A 21,027-nucleotide genomic window follows, 5' to 3' on the forward strand; every position below is an offset into this window, starting at 1 on the left:
TATAATATATTTGGTGTACGGCCAAGACAGATTAGTTTTTCAACAGTTCATTGTATGTATTTTCATTGCGCTTACGCGGAGCTCTAGTTTAAGGCAATTGTATGGGTAAATACCTAATAGATGTACCTGCTCATATAAACTATAATTAAATGAAAAGCAAATTTAATATGTTTGCGTATGTAATCACTGTTTATTATTAATAATTGGTACTTTAATAGGCCATTCTGACCACTGTCGTGAAAACCAGTTGGATATTTCATGAAAATCGAACGTGTCCGGTATAACATGACAGTAGCGCATTGACCCACATAACATATACCTCAGGTACATTCATTCTACACAATAATATTATTTTATTATAAACGTTGTTTTCCCGGTCTCGTACCTCACGTGGCGGCGCGCCTTCAGTTTCGTTCACACTGCCACCGAGATCACAGCATTCACTGCCACAGTCGATTTACTGAATGTCAAGTGCACGCGCTCCTCTGAATCGATAAAAACTGTGCACTGCCAACGTCTTAATTGTTTCTTATTCATTGGTCTTCAACTCAATAGCCAATAATAATATTTTAGTTGTCCTTACTTAACTTTTAGGGCTCGAGTTAATTATCTTGTGCGGTTTTATTGATATTTAATGTGATATTAGTGACGCTCTAATCATGGTACAAAAGTAAGTAATAGAAATTATTCTATAATGAACTTTTTTGACTTTAAAAAGTCACAGAAATATTAGCGCAACGTTGAAATGAATATATATTTTTTTAATTAGATACTTGATTTATTTTTCTTAAAACATAATATGATGTAATTAAACATCTCTAATACTCAATACTAGGGAATTTTTAAATCATGAAATTTGTGAGGGTTTCATAGTTTTATAATCCAATCTTTGTTACATTAAGAAATGTAAATTAACACATTAATAAAATTAATTGTTCGTTTAATATTTTCAGTAACACATTATTTTACAATTATATTTTCTTAAGATTTATAAAGAATTTAGCTTTTGAAAGATAGAAAATTATTTGAGCTGATTTACATCTTTATGTAATTAAATGATTGTTAAATTATTTACAATTTTTTCAACTTACAAATGAACTTGGAATGTTATTTTATTTGGGGTGTTAAATTTTTACTTTAAAACTTTATTATTAAATTTACTATAAACTATTTTAATTTAAACTATTAATTACTTATCTATTGTAAGTTTTTATTTAATTTCATCAACTTTTCATCAAAAAGTTAGACTTAATCAGCTTGATCAGATTTTTATAGAGCTATGACAACGCTATGATTAGCGTAACCCGTTTGTGAAATTAATTTTGAACTACATTTTTGCTCATAACTTTTATTTCAAGCGACCAAACCCCCACAATTTTTAACCTCGCAGTATACCTTTAAATGTTATCTATAACCTAATAAAGTTGTGATCATGTCTACTTATTTTAAAACCTACTTATCCCGAAATAATTTACTTTTAATAGTCTACTAATCATCCGCATACAAAATAATCAAATTAAAAGTAAAACAATTATTCGAGTGAAATCAAATCAGTTAGGGCGTACTATAATTTCTTTTTTGCCAAGTTCTTGGATCACAAAAGACACGTATATAATCATTTTCAATTATCTTTTTGGATTCCGACGCACATCTTTGTCTTCATAATTGCATTCGACTTTCCCGCGTCCTAGGGCGTATTCCAAATAATAACACATGTTTTATTATGATATGCCATTTAGGTTTACATGCTATTATTGACCATTCTGCAATAGAGGACGGTTACATGTTTTATTAGAAATAGTTGTCATCATTAAGCAAATATTAAATGTTAAACTCTAAAAATGCGATTATAACAACGCTGTTTCTATGATCTAATCTTTTCTGGAAATATTGCAAACAATATAACAACTTTTTTAGTATCTCAACAGGTTTGGAGTTGTTTATACTTAATTTCTACCAACATTTATTGACTTCCCTGAATAAAAAAAAAAAAAAAATTATAAAACTTCACATATAGAAGTGTTTAAAAATAAACATATCATAATGTGTAAACATAGTTAAAATTGGGGCCACAACTCTCTATAGAAAATGTGACCAACAATTGAGTAAATGAAATATTAGATACAATCTTAGAGTTCCAAATCGCATATTTCTTTGTTAACTACTTTGTAAGACTTTTATTTATTTGGAAAATTAGAAAGACTATCAAACTATGTATTTACAGTTTATCAGTAAAAACTGAGTTCGTGAAGTTGAGGTCGTTGCACCTATAGTTTGTAATATTAATAAAGAAGTACGCCTATATTAATGAAATACGCCTTTTTAGACATAATTGAAAACCCAAATGAATGATTTCTTCAAAAACAACAAATAACTATATAGGTACATGAATGGTACAACAAGGATACAAAACATGTTTTTCTGTAGTAAATAGGTCTAGAATAAAAGTATTCTAATGGATCACGTTAATAACTGTGTACCGTTTTTATGATTTGAGATATGCTTAAAATTAGTCGTTTTATTGTTTAATTAAATTAGCCAAAAGCTCAAGCCAGTATTGAATTTATTAAAATTTATTTATTCTTAAAACGCCAGAAATTAAGAGAAATCTCAAGAAAATCAGGACGACGATAACATTAAATTTGATTATGACAACTTACAGAGTACGCAGTGGAGCAACTCGCACAAAACGAGTTTATGTTCAGTATTTCATGATCAAATCCGATATAGGAGTTGATTCGCATGTGTACTTATTTATTATTATATAGTCGTCACTGATTTCACTTGGTCCAAAATCCTTGAAAAAAACTGGGTTATTTCAATAAAAAGTTGCTATTTAATATTTTTAATTACTTTCTTCCGCGTGGTTTATCTAAAAAAAAATTTACATATATATATATATATATCTTTTATTGATACCAATATTTTTAAATAGTAACATATACATTTTAATAGATCCAATGTTAGAAAATTATTCATTAATAAGAATATGCATTTATTAATAAGAAAATTGGTCAATAACAACTTTTGAACCAGTATTTAGAAGTAATAAACATTATATTAATTTAACTATGTGCATATTGTAATATTCAAGAGGTATAATAATGAGGTAAAGAGGTATGGAAGGAAGCACTCATATCTCTGTGTGCTTTTCATAATTTTATCATCCTTTAGAATATGTTTTTGTTGCGTCACTAATTCTAAAGTACTACAATTGGCTTTCCTATAACACACTTGAGACATTGAATATTTGGCCATCCCTAATAGACGACCAAATGTTTACTTGAACTATAAAAACTCAAAATTTAATTGTTCTTTTAACTTATAAACTTTAGCTAGGCGCTAAAATACTTAGAGGAGAAGAGAAAGCATTTTACTATTTTTGTTTTAAGTGAGAAGGATTTTTCAAAAGTTGACCTTAAGAATATAATTATGACTTTGCGGGGTATTGCTCACACGGCTACCTCTATTGTATATACACCTCTCATTAGTTACTAAATATTTTTTAATTTAGATGAAATATTCTACTATGTATATATAGTAGAATTCAAAATATTTAACAGTTAAAAATTAATAATGAGTAAAATTGTGACATTTTTATTATAATTATTATTATAGTTGGAAAACTTGATACTTTGTATCATGTTACTAATATATATTCCTAATATAATATATAGCGGGCCAAAATATAATTATTTATACATTTAATTATTTTCTAAACAACTTGTGAATGATGGTTCTATTAGGATACTTTTATGGTTTATATATTAAAAATATAAAAAAACGCAGCCGAAGATTAATTTAAAAAAAAATCATTTAATCTACATACCAAATAATAATATTATAATATTTTTGTTAGTATTTCTATTTTTAAATATTGCTATTATTATTTTTAATTTTTATTATTTTAAATTTAAATATTCAATTATTGTAAAATTAATTTACCCAATCATTTCATTCCAAAAAAGCTCTTGTTCATAACATATACAAAAACAATATCTAGTCTATTGATTAACCTACTTTTAGCATGTAATTGACATGGGCGAATTGACAAAAGTAATTTCCAAATAGTATTTCAGTTATAAAATCTAGAAAAAAAAATGCATTGGCCTTTTCTATGTGAATTAAAGAGTCATAACTTCTATTTTTTTCCGTCATGTTTGCGTGACAGTATTAAAACGTGACTATATATAATACGCTACAATTAATAAAATAAAATAAAAACCGACCTTATTGCAGACTCATGATAGGGATCAAGACTGCTAACGATTACAATTATGTTAATTAATAAAAATAACTAAAAGAAAAATTACTTATCTTATAATTGTCTTCCTGAAAATTAATTCTAATGGAAGTAGAATGCATTAGAAATTGTTTTAAATGTTAACATATTTATTTTTTAAGTGTATAAAATACAAATATTAAGAATACACTAATCATCATATATTAAGCAAAAATCTACAAAAGTACTATTCATATAAGTAAAAGTAACTTTATAAATTATTTTTTACATTAACAAATGAATTATTCATAGTGAATTCCAACCAGATTTACACGATTTATAAATGATCTCTAATAGTATTAATTATAATACTTGTAATAAGGAATACTAGTGATTAGAAAATTTGGATATTTTTACACAAAGAAAGTGTTTGTATCATTTCAGGTACTTAAGTTAATTATGTATTTTATTTTCAGACGTACCAAAGTCTTACAAGTGGGCTTTTTATGTTTGTATACTATCCAACTGTTGTTCACACAAAATACAGCAGACGAAATCAGCTCTAAGACTGGCGCTGAATTCCTTCATAATATCATTAGCAATTTGCATAGATCACCTCATCATAAGCACAAGTTGACCAGGCCAACTATAGTGACAGCTAAGGATAGGATAGACGTTGAAGAGTACATACCTGGAGATTTTCAACAGTCTAATCCACGAGTTGAAGATTTAAACATATTATCAAAGATACCTCAAAATATTAACAGTTATTTACCAAAAGTACATGATATCACTAATAACTTTAATAAATGAATTTTTGTAATCGTGGAGACTTTTAATCTTATAAAATTTAAACTCGTTATAATTTCATTTTTTGAATCAATTTTGCGATTGTTGTGATAAATAATATTTGATTCAATAAAAACTATTTTATACGTGTCTTAAAATCCGTCAATTGTAAAAGATCTTGTGACCTATAATACATAGACACGAGAAGGTCACTGAAATGTCTACTGTAATGACTAATCGAACAGGAAAATAAGGAAATAATACTTTCCATTTAGAAAGTAATAAATAATTCTAAATGTAAAAAAATAATGGTTAAGGCGTATAATAAGATGCATAGGTACATTCTCATAATTCTCATAATAAATAAACAATATGAATACCTGAAAATGGTAAATACTAAATTTGCATTGAATACTTAATATTGTGTATTTACTTGATTACCCGTTCTTTGATTAACTTAATAAAATTAATTAAATTTTTTACATAAATCGATTCAAATTGTAATAGGTATTATTTTTGTAGATCGGAGATATTTTTCAAATAGTTTTATGAATAATGGACTAAGTATTTGTTATGACAGTTGTATTATTTCAGAATGATATACATCGAGACAATTTTAATAAAATTTCGGGTGGTCTAGTTGAATTTAATTTTTTATTCTTTCTTTCTAATTTCCACGAAGTCTCCTTTAGATAGCATCTGTGATAGTATATTTATTGTGTAATTAAATCTTATATTAGATTTGTATATTTTAGGATACAAATCCCATCGTAAGTGAATCACAAGTGCTACCATATAATACTTTGCAAACCTTTCCTCAGCAACAATTACTTCAAAATGATGAGGCTAGTTTACAAAATGGATTAAGTTTTCAGCAAGGTGCTGTGCCATTACAAATAAACCAATTCCCACAAGCCAATAACGAATTCACCAGCAATTTAGTTCAATCGCTAACTGGTAAATTTAATATAAAACTAATAAGAACGTTTACAACACATAGTAAAACTCTCATAAGCTTACGTTATTTAATGGTTAGCCACATTTTAAGGAAACAAAACTGATTTAATTTTATGAGAACTGCATATTAATACGTATGAGCTTATACTTATAGAGACCTAGATCTATTGAACTGATTGAAAATTTCAGTGATGGATCTTATATACGTATGAATAATGATCTATCATCAGTAATGGGAAAGTTCTTAAAATTAAACTAGTTCAAGTTAAATTTTCTTTAATAAAATATGAACTAATTCAAGTTCAATTTTATTATAGTGAACTTTTCTTTTAAAATTTATGAAAAAACTAAACTAATTAAGAAATTAAAAACATTTTATAAAATAAAATTTAAACTTTTTTCATGCTGGATTTTGAAAATTCATCGAAAAAATAATTCATTCGCATTCTCAAGGATTAAGCTCAAAATCATTGAATGCATTTTCACTCGTTTTAAATTAACTTCACAATTAATTATTTTTTTTTTAAAGAATGAACTCTTCAAATTTTCAAAGAAAAACTACACACATTAAAAAATACATTTATACAGAGGGAGAATTTTAAAAAAATACGTAAGCTTCTTAGATATGTATGTTACAATTAAAAATGTAAAGTTGATACCTTTATAAGGTATAAATGTACAATAATATATATTATAAAAATGTATGTTATTAAGAAAAAAAATTTCTTACCAATACTTTAGTTTTGTAAATATTAGACTGAGTTATGATAAATGAATCATCCAATATGTTGTTTAGAGATGAAAATAATATATATGTATATTTAAGTTTTATCAAAATTGAAAACAGTTATTTTTATAACTATTCTATGAATGCTTTATTGTATTCAATTAAACGTTCATATTCATAATTCATGCTGTAAAAATTGAATGTACTCATGAATTCATTAATTTAAAAAAGGATGAATTCATACGAATGCATTCATGCCAAACTATGATTTATGACTATGAAACTAACCACGATCTCATTATGATTTTACCATGTTCAAGATATAATATTATTTAAAAATGAATTTAAAATCAACATTTATTTTAAAAACTAGGTATTTATTTATTTTTATATAAACTCAAATGGACAAATGAACAAACCAAATACGTTGACGTTCATACTAAATAAGAACTAAGTTCATGTTCAAGTTATTTTCTACAATTTAAATGTGTTTGTGTATAGTTTATATAAAGTTAACACAAGCCCATGAACGCGTTCATATGAACGTTTTCTTTCCCATCACTATTCATTACAATTAGAGCGCGAAATTTTATGCATTTATTAATTTCATTTTAGCTACTTTGTAGGGTCTTAAGTTTGTGCAACTTTGTCGTAGAATTATATAGTAGCGTAGAAATATTTTTCGTTTTAGAGGTGGATTAACTCCTCTAATATCCCTCAAAATTATAATATCGGTAAAAACACATTACTAAGTTTTCAAGTCAATTAATAGAAATTTGTAGTGGCTGATAGTATATTCCGAAAAACTTAACAAAATTTATAAATGCATATATAATTCCACGCTCTAATTATAATAGTTCACTGTAATAATAAATAAGAATAGTTTTCAACTAAGAAAAAATATTTGACCTTAGGGTTTTATAAGTAACTTACTATTGCGTGCATCAATTAATAATTAAAAAAGGAAAAACTTAAAAATAATTTGATTATTTCATATTTACTTCAATTAGAAATTTATTAGTATACTAATCTTTAAGACAGAAATATTGCAAATGAAATATATTCATTAGGGATTGACAATTTAAAAAATTAAATCAACATTTTTAAATTACATAGTTATCATGACTTAAAAAAATAATTTAATAGATTGTATTTTATAATATATTAAAGATTAATTTTTCTAAACCCACTAATGATACAAAAATTATCTTCAATATAAGGTATGTCCCAGACCTAAAAATAGCCAATGAATTAAGTGATTTAACAAAATAAAAGGAAATTTTGTTTTATTATAAAAAAAAATATTTATGTATAAACGATTTTCTAAAGGCACGATATCTCTCTTTAATATTCTCTACATGTCCTAGATAAATAGATAATGGTGGCTAAAATTTTGCAGAAAGTAAGTCAAATGAATGCTATCTTTTTTATAGAAAAGGTTAGCTTTAAAAATAAATAGCTTAATCCTTTCAAAAATCAAATGTATTTTTGAATCTTTTAGTTTAAAGGTGAACCAAAATATTATTTTATTAATTCAGTTTTTGGTAAAATATATATTTTTATAAATATATTAAAGCATATCATAAAGATAAAATTATATATGATTATATAGCTGGAAATGGTGCTCAACAAGAAGGTACTGTACCAGGATACTATTATTATTTTGTTCCATTGAACAAGGATAATCCCAATGCGTTGTTGAACCAGGGTGACCAGTTTCAGGCGAACCAAAATTTTAACTCCAACCCGAATGATTTACAACAGTTATTCCAAGATACCCAACAGTCTCAAGTTTCTAAACCCTTTGTGGACCCTTTGTTTAAAGCTATGGCTGGATTTGTGGGTGTAGCTGTAGTGTTTCTTAGTGCTATGATATTTATACCACATTTTGGACCATTGCTTCATAAAAAATCAGTATTGAAAAGAGCACCAGAAGAAATTGCTACAATTACCAAACTGGTAGCTGAATCGATCGATGGCAAAGATTGCAGCGAACGAATTGCCTGCGAGGTTGGCCGAGCAATGCGGTCATTGCAAGTTGGGCCTAAACCAATCAAGTATTATTATTATTATTATTTTTTTTATACGAGTACTGAATATATTTGAAGGGTATATGGAAACAAAAAGATAAATTTTTGGTAAACTGCAAAAATCAAATTTTAAATTTCAAAACGCCATATTATTTAACAGTGCACCATGACTTTTGAAATCAATTACTATTGAAAAACCTACTTTTTCTACTAGTTCGTCGGCTTAAAAAATACATTATGACATATCAAATATTTTGAAAAAAATTGACTTGCTTTGTTTTTCCGTGTATCCTTCATTTAAAGCAAAAAAATATGACAACTAGGGTTTTAGATAGACCACTACATTTACATCAGTTTAATATTGATTTATTTAATAGTAATATCATTATATCTATTAACAATTGGTAGAGATATGTCTTGACTAATCATAGTAACATTTATACCAGTACTTTTTAAACAGACCTCATACGCAATTATTATAAATCAACTTATTGACAATATTTTTAGATTAATGGAAATAATGTTACCGCCTGGAATTGCAAAACAACTAGCTCAAATAAGACGATCTTCATTGAAAAAAGAAGAATGTCATTTCATCACATGTAAAAAGACTGATAATATTATTAAACTAGTGGCAAAATTAAAAAATACTAATTACAGTAGTAATAAATTATTAAAGTTGTCATAATAATTACTGATTATAAAAATAACTATTTTTTAGTAATAACATAAATTTGTTATAAGTAATATATTTTTATAATACTTAAAGTATACATTAGTAGGACTAATCATTAAATTTAAAAGGGATAGTTTTTGCTGGAGTTACATTGGTTCAACAATTTGAAATGTTGCACCCATGTGAACTAGCTAAAACACTTTTTAATAGAAATGTTTCTATTTTTAAGTATTATTACTGAATGTATACATTGGTTGAATTGCATAAAGTCAATAATTATAATTATTTAGAATTTATTTTAATTTTATAGAAAATGAATATTTGAGTATGATATATTATACTTAGATATTAGTAAGACACTGTGTGTTTATAATTTATTGAAGATAAACTTAAGTTCTCATATAAAAAATAATCAGTTATTTATTAAAAAAGTTTAAATATAAACAATAATAATTTATATCAAACAAATTTTCCTGAAGATTGTTTTTTGTACTATTTATAAATATACAAATTTTATAAATCAAATTGTAAATAGTTGTATTTTGTTTAAAATTGTGAAAATATATTGTTTGTAGTGTATAATTTGTTACTAGCATCATCTATAAGCAGTCAATCTATATTTTTGTTCCATTTCTCGGTTTCTAACAACTGTATATATTGCACTACCTCCTAAAACAATAAAGTTTGACAGCCACCATAATGTTGATTTCCATTCACTATACCAATAAGATGCTATCACTGTTTGAAAACAAGCTTTGGCTGTACCAGAAATATTGTGAGTCAATGGAGATGTAACCTAAAAAAATAATAAAAGGATTTTATTTAATATTTGTGTCTTATAGGGTAAAATAATCAAGTATAAACATAGTGAAATTGTTTCATTTTATTATCTTAATAAGTGTTCATACCAAACACTTTTTACAATATTTTAATTTCTTTTTCATTGTTCAATTATTAGGAATTAAAAAATAATAATCTAATGTAAATTGGTCAAGGAGCTTACTTATAATAATAATACAAATCAAATTTTAACTTAAAGGGACTAATGTTTACCCCATAACGGCTGTCTGTAATTGGAACTAATAAAATTAATTCAGGTCTGTTTTAATACTTAATACTCAAACTTACTTGTACTTGAAGAGCTGTGATATAACCAATAGAAAGACCACATAGTCCTCCTACAATCATTAAAAGTAGAAACTTATAATCTGTCAATTTGCTTAAGTTGCTAATTTCTTGAAATTCAACAATTAATAGTGGAATAAACAAAACACTTGCATATACATTATTATAATAAGATAGTAACCAAATCTTATTGTTAACAAAGGGTAAAACCTTTTTAATTTGAATAGAGTAATATGCAAGAGAAAAGGAACTAAGAACACCAAATACTGTACCAACTAATGAAAATGAACCTGAAAAAATTTAATTTTTGCCTTACAAGGGTTATTAAAAATATAAATATAATATTTGTCTAAGTTTTTAAGTATAACAATGTCATATTTAATTCATAAATTTCAATAATTATCTTTGACTGTATTACACATCTTAATATTGAGATATTTAACTGCAAAGATAGGACTATATGATTTTTTTATTAGTTTTTATTTACATTTAATATATTTAAATACCTATATATTATCACAGATATTAAAAACGAAATAATAAACTATTTTAGTATTAATTAAATATTAATTTATAAATAACAGTTCCTTTAAAAATAGTAATGTAATTATTATAATGATAACGAGGGTCAGGATTAAAGAAACATTAATCAATTTCTTCTTTCTCAGAAGAATGAAATTCAGAGAAATTTTTAGAGTTCTTGATAATATAAATAAAAAAAAAATATATATATATATATATATATACCTTTTAATAACATTAATAATACACCATTTTTAAATAAAAAATTATTTTATTTATTGGTTAAAATACACTAATAATTGAAAATCCCAATTTTGGTTAATATACTCCTTTAATTATAAATCTTCAGTAAGATAATATATTAGATAATTATTAGATGGAAATAAATTACCTAAACTAATATGGCTAATTACAGTAAGAGAAATAGTTAGGTAATTAATAGCAACCCCAAAATTTAGACTGAATGTGTGCTTATGTTAATGAGTCATTAAAATTATATAGGAATAATATAAAATGTTACCTATATTATTATATAGAATGTTCAAAAAGTAAGATAACAGGTGAATTATTTAAAACACAGATTACAGACTATATAATTTTTTTTTATACAATAGCATATATCAAAAAAACATTTTATAAAGAAAAACCCATAATAAAATATATAATGTTTATTATAAATATTATTTATATTTAATAAATTAATTTACTTATTACTAGAATAGAACTAATTACCTGAGATATTTTCTTGATCAATTCCTAAAAAAAAACCAAAAATAATGATAAAACAGCAAATAAAACACTTTTTTGATGTGACTTGACCTAAAATCAAATAAAGAAAAATAATTATTTAATACACGTCAAAGAATTACAAAATTTATTTTACTTACCTATACATTAGTAGGACNATTTAATACACGTCAAAGAATTACAAAATTTATTTTACTTACCTAGTATTAAATAAGACAGTATAACATTGAATACAGTGGTAAGTGATCTACCAACATAATAAAATGTAACACCAACATATTTTAAACAGTAATTATTTGTAGTAATCATTAAAATGAATAATACTGATAAAGGCAACACCTGCAATATGAATAACAGTAAAAATAGTAAAGTATTAATGTCTGTATAAATAAATTTAATGATTTCCAAACATCAACAAGTACACAAAAAGGGAAAAAATTCTGAAATAATGAAATATACTTTCTATTTTTTAGTTTCTAAAATTGCTAATACAAAAAACAATAATTGTAATATGATTAAATTTTTCTTTAAGAAAAACTCTAAAACTTATAAAACAGAAAATATATTGTCACTACATTGAGTTTTTCTAAAGTAGTAATTAAAAATAAAATGAAAATAATTGTATCAGGTCACATATTCATCAGGTCTATATTTATAATGCATATAAAAACATTTTATATATTAAAATGCTTGTAACTCAATAATTACTCTGTGTACATTTGAATTTTATAATATATACAAATGTAATAGAACATATAAAAATAGGTCTGACAGTATAATAGCATTTTTTTTTTTTTTTGAAATTTTAAAATGTTTAAAAACTTATATTAATTTAAAAAAATAAGATAATTCTATATTATTAATTAGTTAATAAAAATAGAAATTGATAATTTTTATTAATTTGATACCTTTTATTATTTTTTGCATAACTTTAAAAATATAAACAAGTAAAGAATATATATTTTATAAATACAGAGTGTTTGATTTATCAAAAGTCTCTAGATTATTCGTAGAATAAATACAGTAGTGGGATACATTTTTTTTAAATTTTTAGTTAACATATATTTCTTGATTTATCAGCTATAAATTACTTTTCAGAACCATCCCTTACAACTTATAGGAGTGTCAATTTTTTTTTTTTAGGCAACATATATAATTATAAGCTTATTTAATGGATAATGAAGTAATTAAGAAAATTACAGGTGATAACAACTTTTGAACCAGTATTTTAGAAATTATCAACAATTTAAAGTGATGATTGGTGTTCAGATTGGGTGCTGCTATTTTTAAAACTAGAAATTTACCGGCCATATTTATCCTCCTATCTAGGCATAAAAATGAAAATATTTCTAAAATAATAGTCCAAAATTTATTATTAACCTATCATTTTCTTAATTACTTGATTATCCATTAAATAAGCCAATAAATTATACACATTGCCTTAAAAAGCAATAAAGTTGACATTCTTATAAGTAATATGGGATAATCGTAAAACGAAATTTATAGCTGATAAACCTTGAAATATACATAACTAAATAAAACCAAAATAATTTTTCCTATTATTATATTTATTTTACGATTTATCAAGTGGTTAAAGATAAATTGATCATCCTGTATAGTTATAAAATTAAAATTATTTGAATTTTTAAATTTCTGTAAAATCAGACTTACATTTTTAATAGTTATCCAATGAAATGGATTACCTTTCGGAAATTTAATTAATTTTGGAAAAATCTTAGACAAATTACTTAATATAAAACAAATAATAGCAGAAACCAAACACTGGAACCACGCAATGAATAATGGTGCATTCATATCCAAATTATTAGAACTTAACAAAGTTTTATTTACAAATACTGTTAGGATTGAAACATACCTAAAATATAATTTAATTTATTTAATTATTGAAACAAAGACATAATACAATTTTTATTTTTTGAATAAACCGATTATTACTAACCAATATAATACAACAACCAGAAATATTTGAACATATTTCATCAATAATGTATCTTCAAGCATTTCGACCATAATAATTCATGAGTTTAAAGAAATATAAATTCTATAGTGATGTATTACCATTCCAGAAAAAATGTCCATTGTATTTTTTTTTTAATAATGTTTGAAAGTTTAAAAACTAGTTTCTATAAAATTAAACTTAAATAATATATGCTTTAATGTCTGATTGTTCAAAATATTTATAATACCTATACTCAAATTTAGTTCAAAAATGAAATTCTCTGTTTTTTTATCACATCGACTAATGCCGGATCTAGTATCATTATAAAGCAAAAAATAATTGATAAGTATTATCAATATTAAAAAAATTTGCTTTCAACGAACATAATTTTCTTTTATAAATTCAGAAATTATTATTATACCATTATTTTGGTCCAAATTTAATGGACAACTATTAAATATTTATTGGAATCCAAACACTTTAATAATACACGAATAAATCACCTCATTAAAGTATTAATATGTTATTATCAAGTGTTTCTCGTAGATTAATAAATTCTTTTATGCTAAACAATATTTGCTCACAATGTATCCAAAAACAATCTTTAGTCTTAACCAAACAGTTATTCACATACTCTTGGGTCCGTCAAAATTCCAGCAGCAATAAAAAAAATGAAGAATTTATTAAAACTTCATCTGATAAGTATAAAGTATTTAAAGATGATGAATCGATGGTTATTTTAGATATTGAAGAAGAACGTGCATTACATGAAGTTGATCATAGAGAACTGAATCAAGATTTTTTTGAAAAAGATGAATTTTCTGGTCTTAATATTACACGTAAGTCATATAATGAATAAAAATAGTTTAGTCTTCAAATGTAATCATTAAGAGAAATTACCAATACATACTTATCATGTACCACTTGATTATTCGAAAACTAATAATAATAATATTAATTTTTTTCAATGATTTCTTTTAGTTCTATGTTTTTCTTTATGTATCAATCATAAAAAATTGTTTATGTTCATCTAGTTATTTAAAATTATTTTAAAAAATTATTGTAAAAGAATTATTAATATTATTTTTATTATTCAATTATTTAGACGGTTCATGATAAGTGAATCATTCTGTATATTATATATTTATTTGGTTAGCTCTAAAATATAGTTATTGTAATTCTAATTAAAATAAAAAAATTATTACATTCAATTGCAAAATTTTCATTTTGAGAAATTTATAAAAAATTAGTTGGTAACAGGTGTAAAAAAATTGATTTTATTATGTACATAATTTTATATAAATTATTTATGTATCTTGCTTTTATTTTTGTCTTTAATCATAGTCATTACTATAAAATATTTTTTCCTTATATAGTTCTTGTATAAATGCTTTTAGGTGGTGTTTCTGGAGTGTATGAAGTAGAAGATTTAGTAGAAGTATTAAATAAAGATAATGCTATAGATATTTTTGTAGCTTCAGTTCCACATAATGTAAGGTATGTTGATTACATTGTTATTGCATCTGGAAAATCATCTAAACATTTAATGGCAATTGCTGAATTTGTTATCAAATTGTATAAAAAGAAACGAGGGCCAATGGATCTTATACCAAGAATATTGAACAAAAAACCAACTGACTGGATTGCATTAGATTTGGGTAAATTTCTTAATTTTTACTTAAATATTTTAGAATTTAATATTTGTCTTCTAATATGATTCTAACAAGGAGATATTCCCAACATAGAAACATCTCTTTGTTACTAAATTAAATAATTTTCTCTAACTTTTTCTGTTTTTAAATTTTAGATAGCATGTTTAATTTAGTTGGTAATATCTTGTGCAAGGTATAAAGGTTTAATTCTATTGTTGCAAACTATAAAGGTTTTCATTTCTACCCAAAAATTAAATTATTTACTCCAAACAACATTGTATATAAAATTCAAAAAATAAATTTGAAAAAATATTTTACAAAAAAGTTTTTATTATATCATATTTAAACTTTGATATATAGTTTTTAGTATTAATTAAAAAAAAAATTGACGTATTTATGTTTTATTCTCACCTATAATTTAAAAATAAACATAAGACATACAATCATGTCTGTGAAAAACTGAAATCTTTGTCAAAATGTTTTATCAAATTGTATCTAATAATATTAATTTTGGTCTAAATATGGAAAATTCTTGTTCTAAATATTCAATTGTTTAAATATGTTTAAAGTACAAAATAATTTAAGAAATGGGAATATGAAAGGTTTTAATAAATAGTTTGAAAAATTAAGTAATTAAGCTCTCTTAAATACGTTGATAATGAATATTTAGTCACATAAATTAAAGCAACATTGCATCAATAAATATTTTATAATTTAATCTTATTATATAATGAATATTTTTGTATAAATCAGGTAAAATAACTTGGAATGGTGATATAATAAGTTCATAAATATAGATCGTGTATATAGACCTGATTTTAATTTTTTTATAATTTATGTATTTTTAAATACCTTAAGTATTTAGGATCAGTTTTGCAAAATAATGGTGGTATTAACGAGGATATAAGACACGGTTTTAAGTAGGGTGAGTGAAGTAGAGAGAAGCGTCAGGTGTATTATGTGATAAAAGAATTCCAATGAAGAAAAAGGCAAGTTCTATAAGACTATAGGGAAACTAATTATGTTGTATAGGTCAGTTAACAAGAAAGTAGAGCAGAAAATGAATATAGGAAATATAATAATGGATGAATGGAATGACGAGAGAAGATAGGATAAACATTGAATATGTAAGAGAAACCCAAGGAGTAGCGTCGATCGTGGATAAGATAAAAGAAAATAAGTTTAGTTGGTTTGGTCATATTATAATGAGAGAGAAATCGGAAGCTGTAAAAGCAATTATGAAAATGAACGTTGAAGGAAAGCCCTTGAATGAGCGTTGGATATAATTGGGGGTGATGTGAAGATTGTTGGTATGTGTATAGATGATGTGGAAGATCGTATCTAGTGGAAGTTTGAGATATGGGTGGCCGATCCTAAGTAGTTGGGAAAAGGCAAGGAAAAAAAGGAGATTGAATAGTTTTTTCTAGATTACTGTGGTGTTGGACAGTTAATTTTCTAATAAGAAAATTAGAATTATAGTTAAAAAAAAAAACAAATAAATGAGGGGAGTAATATTGAATATATCACAGTCAAAATGAGCGCCGTCGATCGTCTTCTGAATATCAAAATAATAAAAGTTACTGACATTACTGTTTTTAATCACATATTATGTGTGTAATTATTTATGACAAATTTTAGTATACATCGTCTACGTGTTCAAATCAAATTTGTTATTCATAAAAAAAATCTATCATTATTTAATACTTTTACATGGCTAATAAGAAAACCTATTTTGCTGTTTACAGAACCATCAAGGTTGTATCTTACTAACATACGCCACTGTGCAGTGGCGTTAACAGGCTTGAGGGGACTAAAAACCTTTTTTTTGTATATTACATATTGTTACTAGCGCTTAAGTCAAATAATGTTAATAGTATTCATTTATAATGGGAGGGACTATAGATCATTTAGCTCCCCTTTAGTTACGCCATTAGTTATGCTATGTAACATATATTAAATATACTAAAATTAAAAAAATTAATTTTTTTATTATATTAAAAAAGTGGCGTAGTCAGGAGACCACCGGTACTTTTCCCTATTGACCATAATATTCATTCCAAAGTAATGATCAAAAAGAAGATCTCAATATGGTTTATTAAGAAATTTTTTAATTATGTATTGAGTGAATGTAACAACTCAATACTAATTGTGCCTATGTTTAACATCATTAGTGTACTATGATATTTAGATGAAAGTAGATTGAAAGCAATAATCGATGAGAGATATGTTTTGGTGCATTAAGAATTATAAGTTGGCAGTAGTCACGTGACTAGATCTAGCGAGACTACAGTTACTTGTGACAATATAATGATCGAAGATTACCATAGTCTTTTGTAGTCGTTTTTCCTGGAAACGTTTACTGAAATGTCACATAGATACTATTGTTTTAAATATTTTAAATGTTGATGCCTCTGCTCATGAGCATCATGTTTTTTGTTTTTCATGTTAGTTCATCTAGAGAATTGATTCTAGTTATAGAGAACATCAAGAACATCTCACTCTAAACAACAATAGTAAAAAAAAATGATTTATTTATAATATATATATTTATCTATTGTTATCACCGTATAAAACACTATTTGATTTATTGGTTTTGAACTTCTTAACATCTAATCAATCATAAATAATTTGGATATTTTATTTTTTGTTATTTGTAAATTTTAATATTCGTGTTATTTTGTCATTCTTTATTCCTATTCTTAAACGTTTAAAGAAAGTCAACCATACTTTATCAAATAGAAATACTTAGTTCTTCTACAACTGAAGATAGTATTTTTATAAACATCAAACAATTTTTATTGTTAAATAATTTTTGAGAAATTTTCTCTAAAAAAATTAGCGAGAAAAAATCAAATTTTATTGATACAATTATTACTAGATATCAATAACTTTGTTGTTCTGTATTTTTTTTTTTATAATAATTTTGAAAATCTATAAATTGGCTCAAGAACTGTTGCTTAAAGTTTACTTTTATTTACATACTGTCTTTAATCTAAATTTAATATATTTTTATTTACAGGTAACATAGCTCTACATTTGTTAACTACAAAATCAAGAGAAAACTTTGATTTGGAAACGTTCTGGAGTGTAGGAGAGAAGTACGATACTCTTATCAACGCCCCCGAAGATTCGCTTGTCACCCTATTAAATGAGAATTCGTTCAGCTTGGATGGACTGGAACCTCGCGTCGATAGTTCTCAGCAAAATAATTGACTGTAACAAATAAATAAAAAAATCGATAGATAGCATCAATTGTTTTTATTATAAATTACTTGTAAAAAAATATATTAAGTTTTTCATTATTATTTTTCTATTGATTTTGTTATTATAGAGCATATTATCTCGTATAGTTGCTTAAAATAATGATGTTAAGCAACTATATGACTTTTGTTAGTTATACATGTATACATGTATAGTAATCGAATATAAAATAACTACAGAATTTGATGTACACTTACTAAAGCTCGGGGATAAAAATTTAAACATGACCCCTTAAGTATCAGTTTTTTGTAGTTTGTGAAGAGGTGATCCAATAAAAAAATGTTAAGACGCTCTCGATACATTTTAAACTAAACTACGATTAGTTATTTTATTTTAAGTCAGCAAATTTACACAAATATTTCAATTTTTTGTTAATTACTTTTAGAAAAAAAATACCCAGCACAGTGGGGACGTGGCATAGTTGTGTCCAGTATAGATGATATCTGACAGTGATTAAAATCACTATCATAAAAAGAACTTCTATGCAAATCTAATGCAGATAGTGTTTAATAAAAAAAAAAAATGGTGATTTATTCTAAAAGCAAATGATCTCATATTTCTTTATTTGTATTCTGATTACAATTTTTATGATTTATTTTTCAAAAAGTTATAGCATTATAAAATAAAAAATGTAAAATATAAAATCGAGATTTTTAACACAAAAATAGCATACGGTAGCTATTTTTACCATGAAGACAAAATAAAGTTCGAAACTTTTCTATAGCAAAGTATATTACATAATCTTTAATTTAAGATATATATAAAAGTGTCAGTATTTCCGGAACACTTTCAAAAATTAAGTTAAAAAAGTTGAATCCTCCCCTGTGAGCAGGTGAAGTATCAGATTTTCAAAAAAAAAATACCTGATATATCTATAAAACAAAGTTTTGTTTCTACTCATCTATTTTTAAAAAAGTTATAACACTTTTAAGAAAAAAAAATGTTGAAAATTAGCGATTTTTAAATTTGTAATTTTTTGGGAGATTTCTCACAATTACATAGAAGGAGGAAAATGTTTTCAATTTTTGAGGATATTGTCTTTGAGTAGATACGATTTGTCATCTTTTGACGTATCGTTGAAAGAATTCGATCCGAGGAGAGCTGAGAAAAAGTGGCAACAGACATAAAAAAAAAAAAAAAAATCATCATGGTAAAATTAATATTTTCTCAGCTTCGCATCGAAGCTAAAATTGAAAAGAATGTCGAAAATTAGCGATTTTTAAATTAGTAATTTTTTCTGGGATTTCCCTCATCACAAGAAACGAGGAATTTTTTTTTAATTTTTGAGTCCAATGTCATCCATTTGAAACGATTTGTAATATTTTAACACATTGTTCATCAGAATCGGTTAAAAGGTAAATTAAAAAAAAAAAAATCATAATACAATTAATACCTTCGCATCGAAGCTAAAATTATAAATAAATTGTGAGTTCGTCCCTTAAATCTCGAAATCTAAAAACTATAGTTCCCTGACACTTATCCGTGTCAAAGCATTTAGGCAAAATCTTACAAAAAATACTATACAATTTTTGTGAAATTTTATAAATTAAAAAAAAATTTAGCTTTTGTTCGCCTTTTCCTAAACAAAAGACTAAGCAACATAGAATTCGAGTATTATCAAGGAGTAATCAGGTTTAATTCTTGTATAAGTCTCGTATTCAAAATCTATTGTGTTTATTGATCTACTCAAATCTTCACAATATCTATCAAATGATAGGACAAATTGACTTTTCTCTTATCTACACCTAATAAAAAAAAATTAAATTAAAAACGATATTCTTTAGGTGATTATTGTTTTTCATAATGCACTAATATAATATATAAGACGTGTAGTGTATGTGCTGTAAAGTGAATAAGAATTAACCAAAAATAGCTTTATCATTCAACTAACTATTGTCTACAATACCTAATTAGTTTATTAATGAACAAAGTAGATTAACGACATATAATTATAATTATTATTTATTTATTCGTTCATTTATAACATCTTCCCTAAAAGATATTGTTTGTGTTAAAGAGGACTAGCGAAACGAAAATGAATCTCCGTTACACACGTACAGAGGCACAACGCGTTACCGACCGAGTTAGGTAGCCGCCAACCTATACAAGTGCATTATTAGTTAATAATGAATGTATAATAAAAACAATTATAATTTGTATCATTTTTGTGAAGAATAATCAAAATAAATAATAAAACTTATCAACATTTATCTTAATTAATTTCGGCTAATTCTGATTCATTATTCAATTATCAAAAATAATAGTTTCCTATTGAATAAGAATGAACTATATTTATGTTAATGATTCCATTAAAAATTCAAATTTGCATATAAATATATTGTTGTATAACTTCATTCAG

The 21,027-nt window shown here is 24.8% G+C and overlaps 3 protein-coding genes across 3 annotated transcripts; 2 read left to right on the forward strand and 1 right to left on the reverse strand.

Moving 5' to 3' along the window:
- Window positions 1–386: 386 nt before the first annotated feature.
- On the forward strand, window positions 387–9,703 carry LOC126897587 (uncharacterized). The gene is made up of 5 exons (XM_050671300.1): window positions 387–670; window positions 4,699–5,002; window positions 5,767–5,968; window positions 8,308–8,752; window positions 9,233–9,703. Exons 1-5 carry the CDS (start codon window positions 660–662, stop codon window positions 9,411–9,413), a joined length of 1,143 nt encoding a protein of 380 aa, XP_050527257.1. The 5' UTR covers window positions 387–659; the 3' UTR covers window positions 9,414–9,703.
- A 92-nt stretch (window positions 9,704–9,795) lies between these two features.
- Window positions 9,796–14,044, reverse strand: LOC126897588 (GDP-fucose transporter 1). The gene is made up of 6 exons (XM_050671301.1): window positions 13,756–14,044; window positions 13,467–13,671; window positions 11,996–12,134; window positions 11,781–11,867; window positions 10,530–10,816; window positions 9,796–10,197 (listed from the first exon to the last, which is right to left on the reverse strand). The coding sequence occupies exons 1-6, from the start codon at window positions 13,824–13,826 to the stop codon at window positions 9,997–9,999; spliced, it is 990 nt and encodes a 329-aa protein (XP_050527258.1). The 5' UTR covers window positions 13,827–14,044; the 3' UTR covers window positions 9,796–9,996.
- Window positions 14,045–14,119: 75 nt separating this feature from the next.
- LOC126897589 (mitochondrial assembly of ribosomal large subunit protein 1) lies at window positions 14,120–18,712 on the forward strand. Its single transcript, XM_050671302.1, has 3 exons — window positions 14,120–14,594; window positions 15,153–15,413; window positions 18,427–18,712. The coding sequence occupies exons 1-3, from the start codon at window positions 14,276–14,278 to the stop codon at window positions 18,618–18,620; spliced, it is 774 nt and encodes a 257-aa protein (XP_050527259.1). The 5' UTR covers window positions 14,120–14,275; the 3' UTR covers window positions 18,621–18,712.
- The last annotated feature ends 2,315 nt before the right edge of the window (window positions 18,713–21,027 follow it).

Source organism: Daktulosphaira vitifoliae, unplaced genomic scaffold, assembly GCF_025091365.1.
Source record: "Daktulosphaira vitifoliae isolate Bord-2020 unplaced genomic scaffold, ASM2509136v1 Scaffold_2, whole genome shotgun sequence".
NCBI lineage: Eukaryota > Metazoa > Arthropoda > Insecta > Hemiptera > Phylloxeridae > Daktulosphaira > Daktulosphaira vitifoliae.

What these genes read in the sequence shown, in the direction of transcription:
- LOC126897587 (XM_050671300.1), top strand. An exon ending in TTAACAGTTATTTACCAAAA is followed by an intron (nt 5,003 to 5,766) that starts GTACATGATATC and finishes TGTATATTTTAG; the next exon opens with GATACAAATCCCATCGTAAG. An exon ending in GTTGGGCCTAAACCAATCAA is followed by an intron (nt 8,753 to 9,232) that starts GTATTATTATTA and finishes CAATATTTTTAG; the next exon opens with ATTAATGGAAATAATGTTAC.
- LOC126897588 (XM_050671301.1), bottom strand. Translation starts at nt 13,826, where the DNA reads ATGGTCGAAATGCTTGAAGATACATTATTGATGAAATATGTTCAAATA. An exon ending in ATTGGATAACTATTAAAAAT is followed by an intron (nt 12,135 to 13,466) that starts GTAAGTCTGATT and finishes TTCATATTGCAG; the next exon opens with GTGTTGCCTTTATCAGTATT. An exon ending in TCACAGCTCTTCAAGTACAA is followed by an intron (nt 10,198 to 10,529) that starts GTAAGTTTGAGT and finishes TTATTTTTTTAG; the next exon opens with GTTACATCTCCATTGACTCA.
- LOC126897589 (XM_050671302.1), top strand. Translation starts at nt 14,276, where the DNA reads ATGTTATTATCAAGTGTTTCTCGTAGATTAATAAATTCTTTTATGCTA. An exon ending in TTCTGGTCTTAATATTACAC is followed by an intron (nt 14,595 to 15,152) that starts GTAAGTCATATA and finishes AAATGCTTTTAG; the next exon opens with GTGGTGTTTCTGGAGTGTAT. An exon ending in CTGGATTGCATTAGATTTGG is followed by an intron (nt 15,414 to 18,426) that starts GTAAATTTCTTA and finishes TTTTATTTACAG; the next exon opens with GTAACATAGCTCTACATTTG.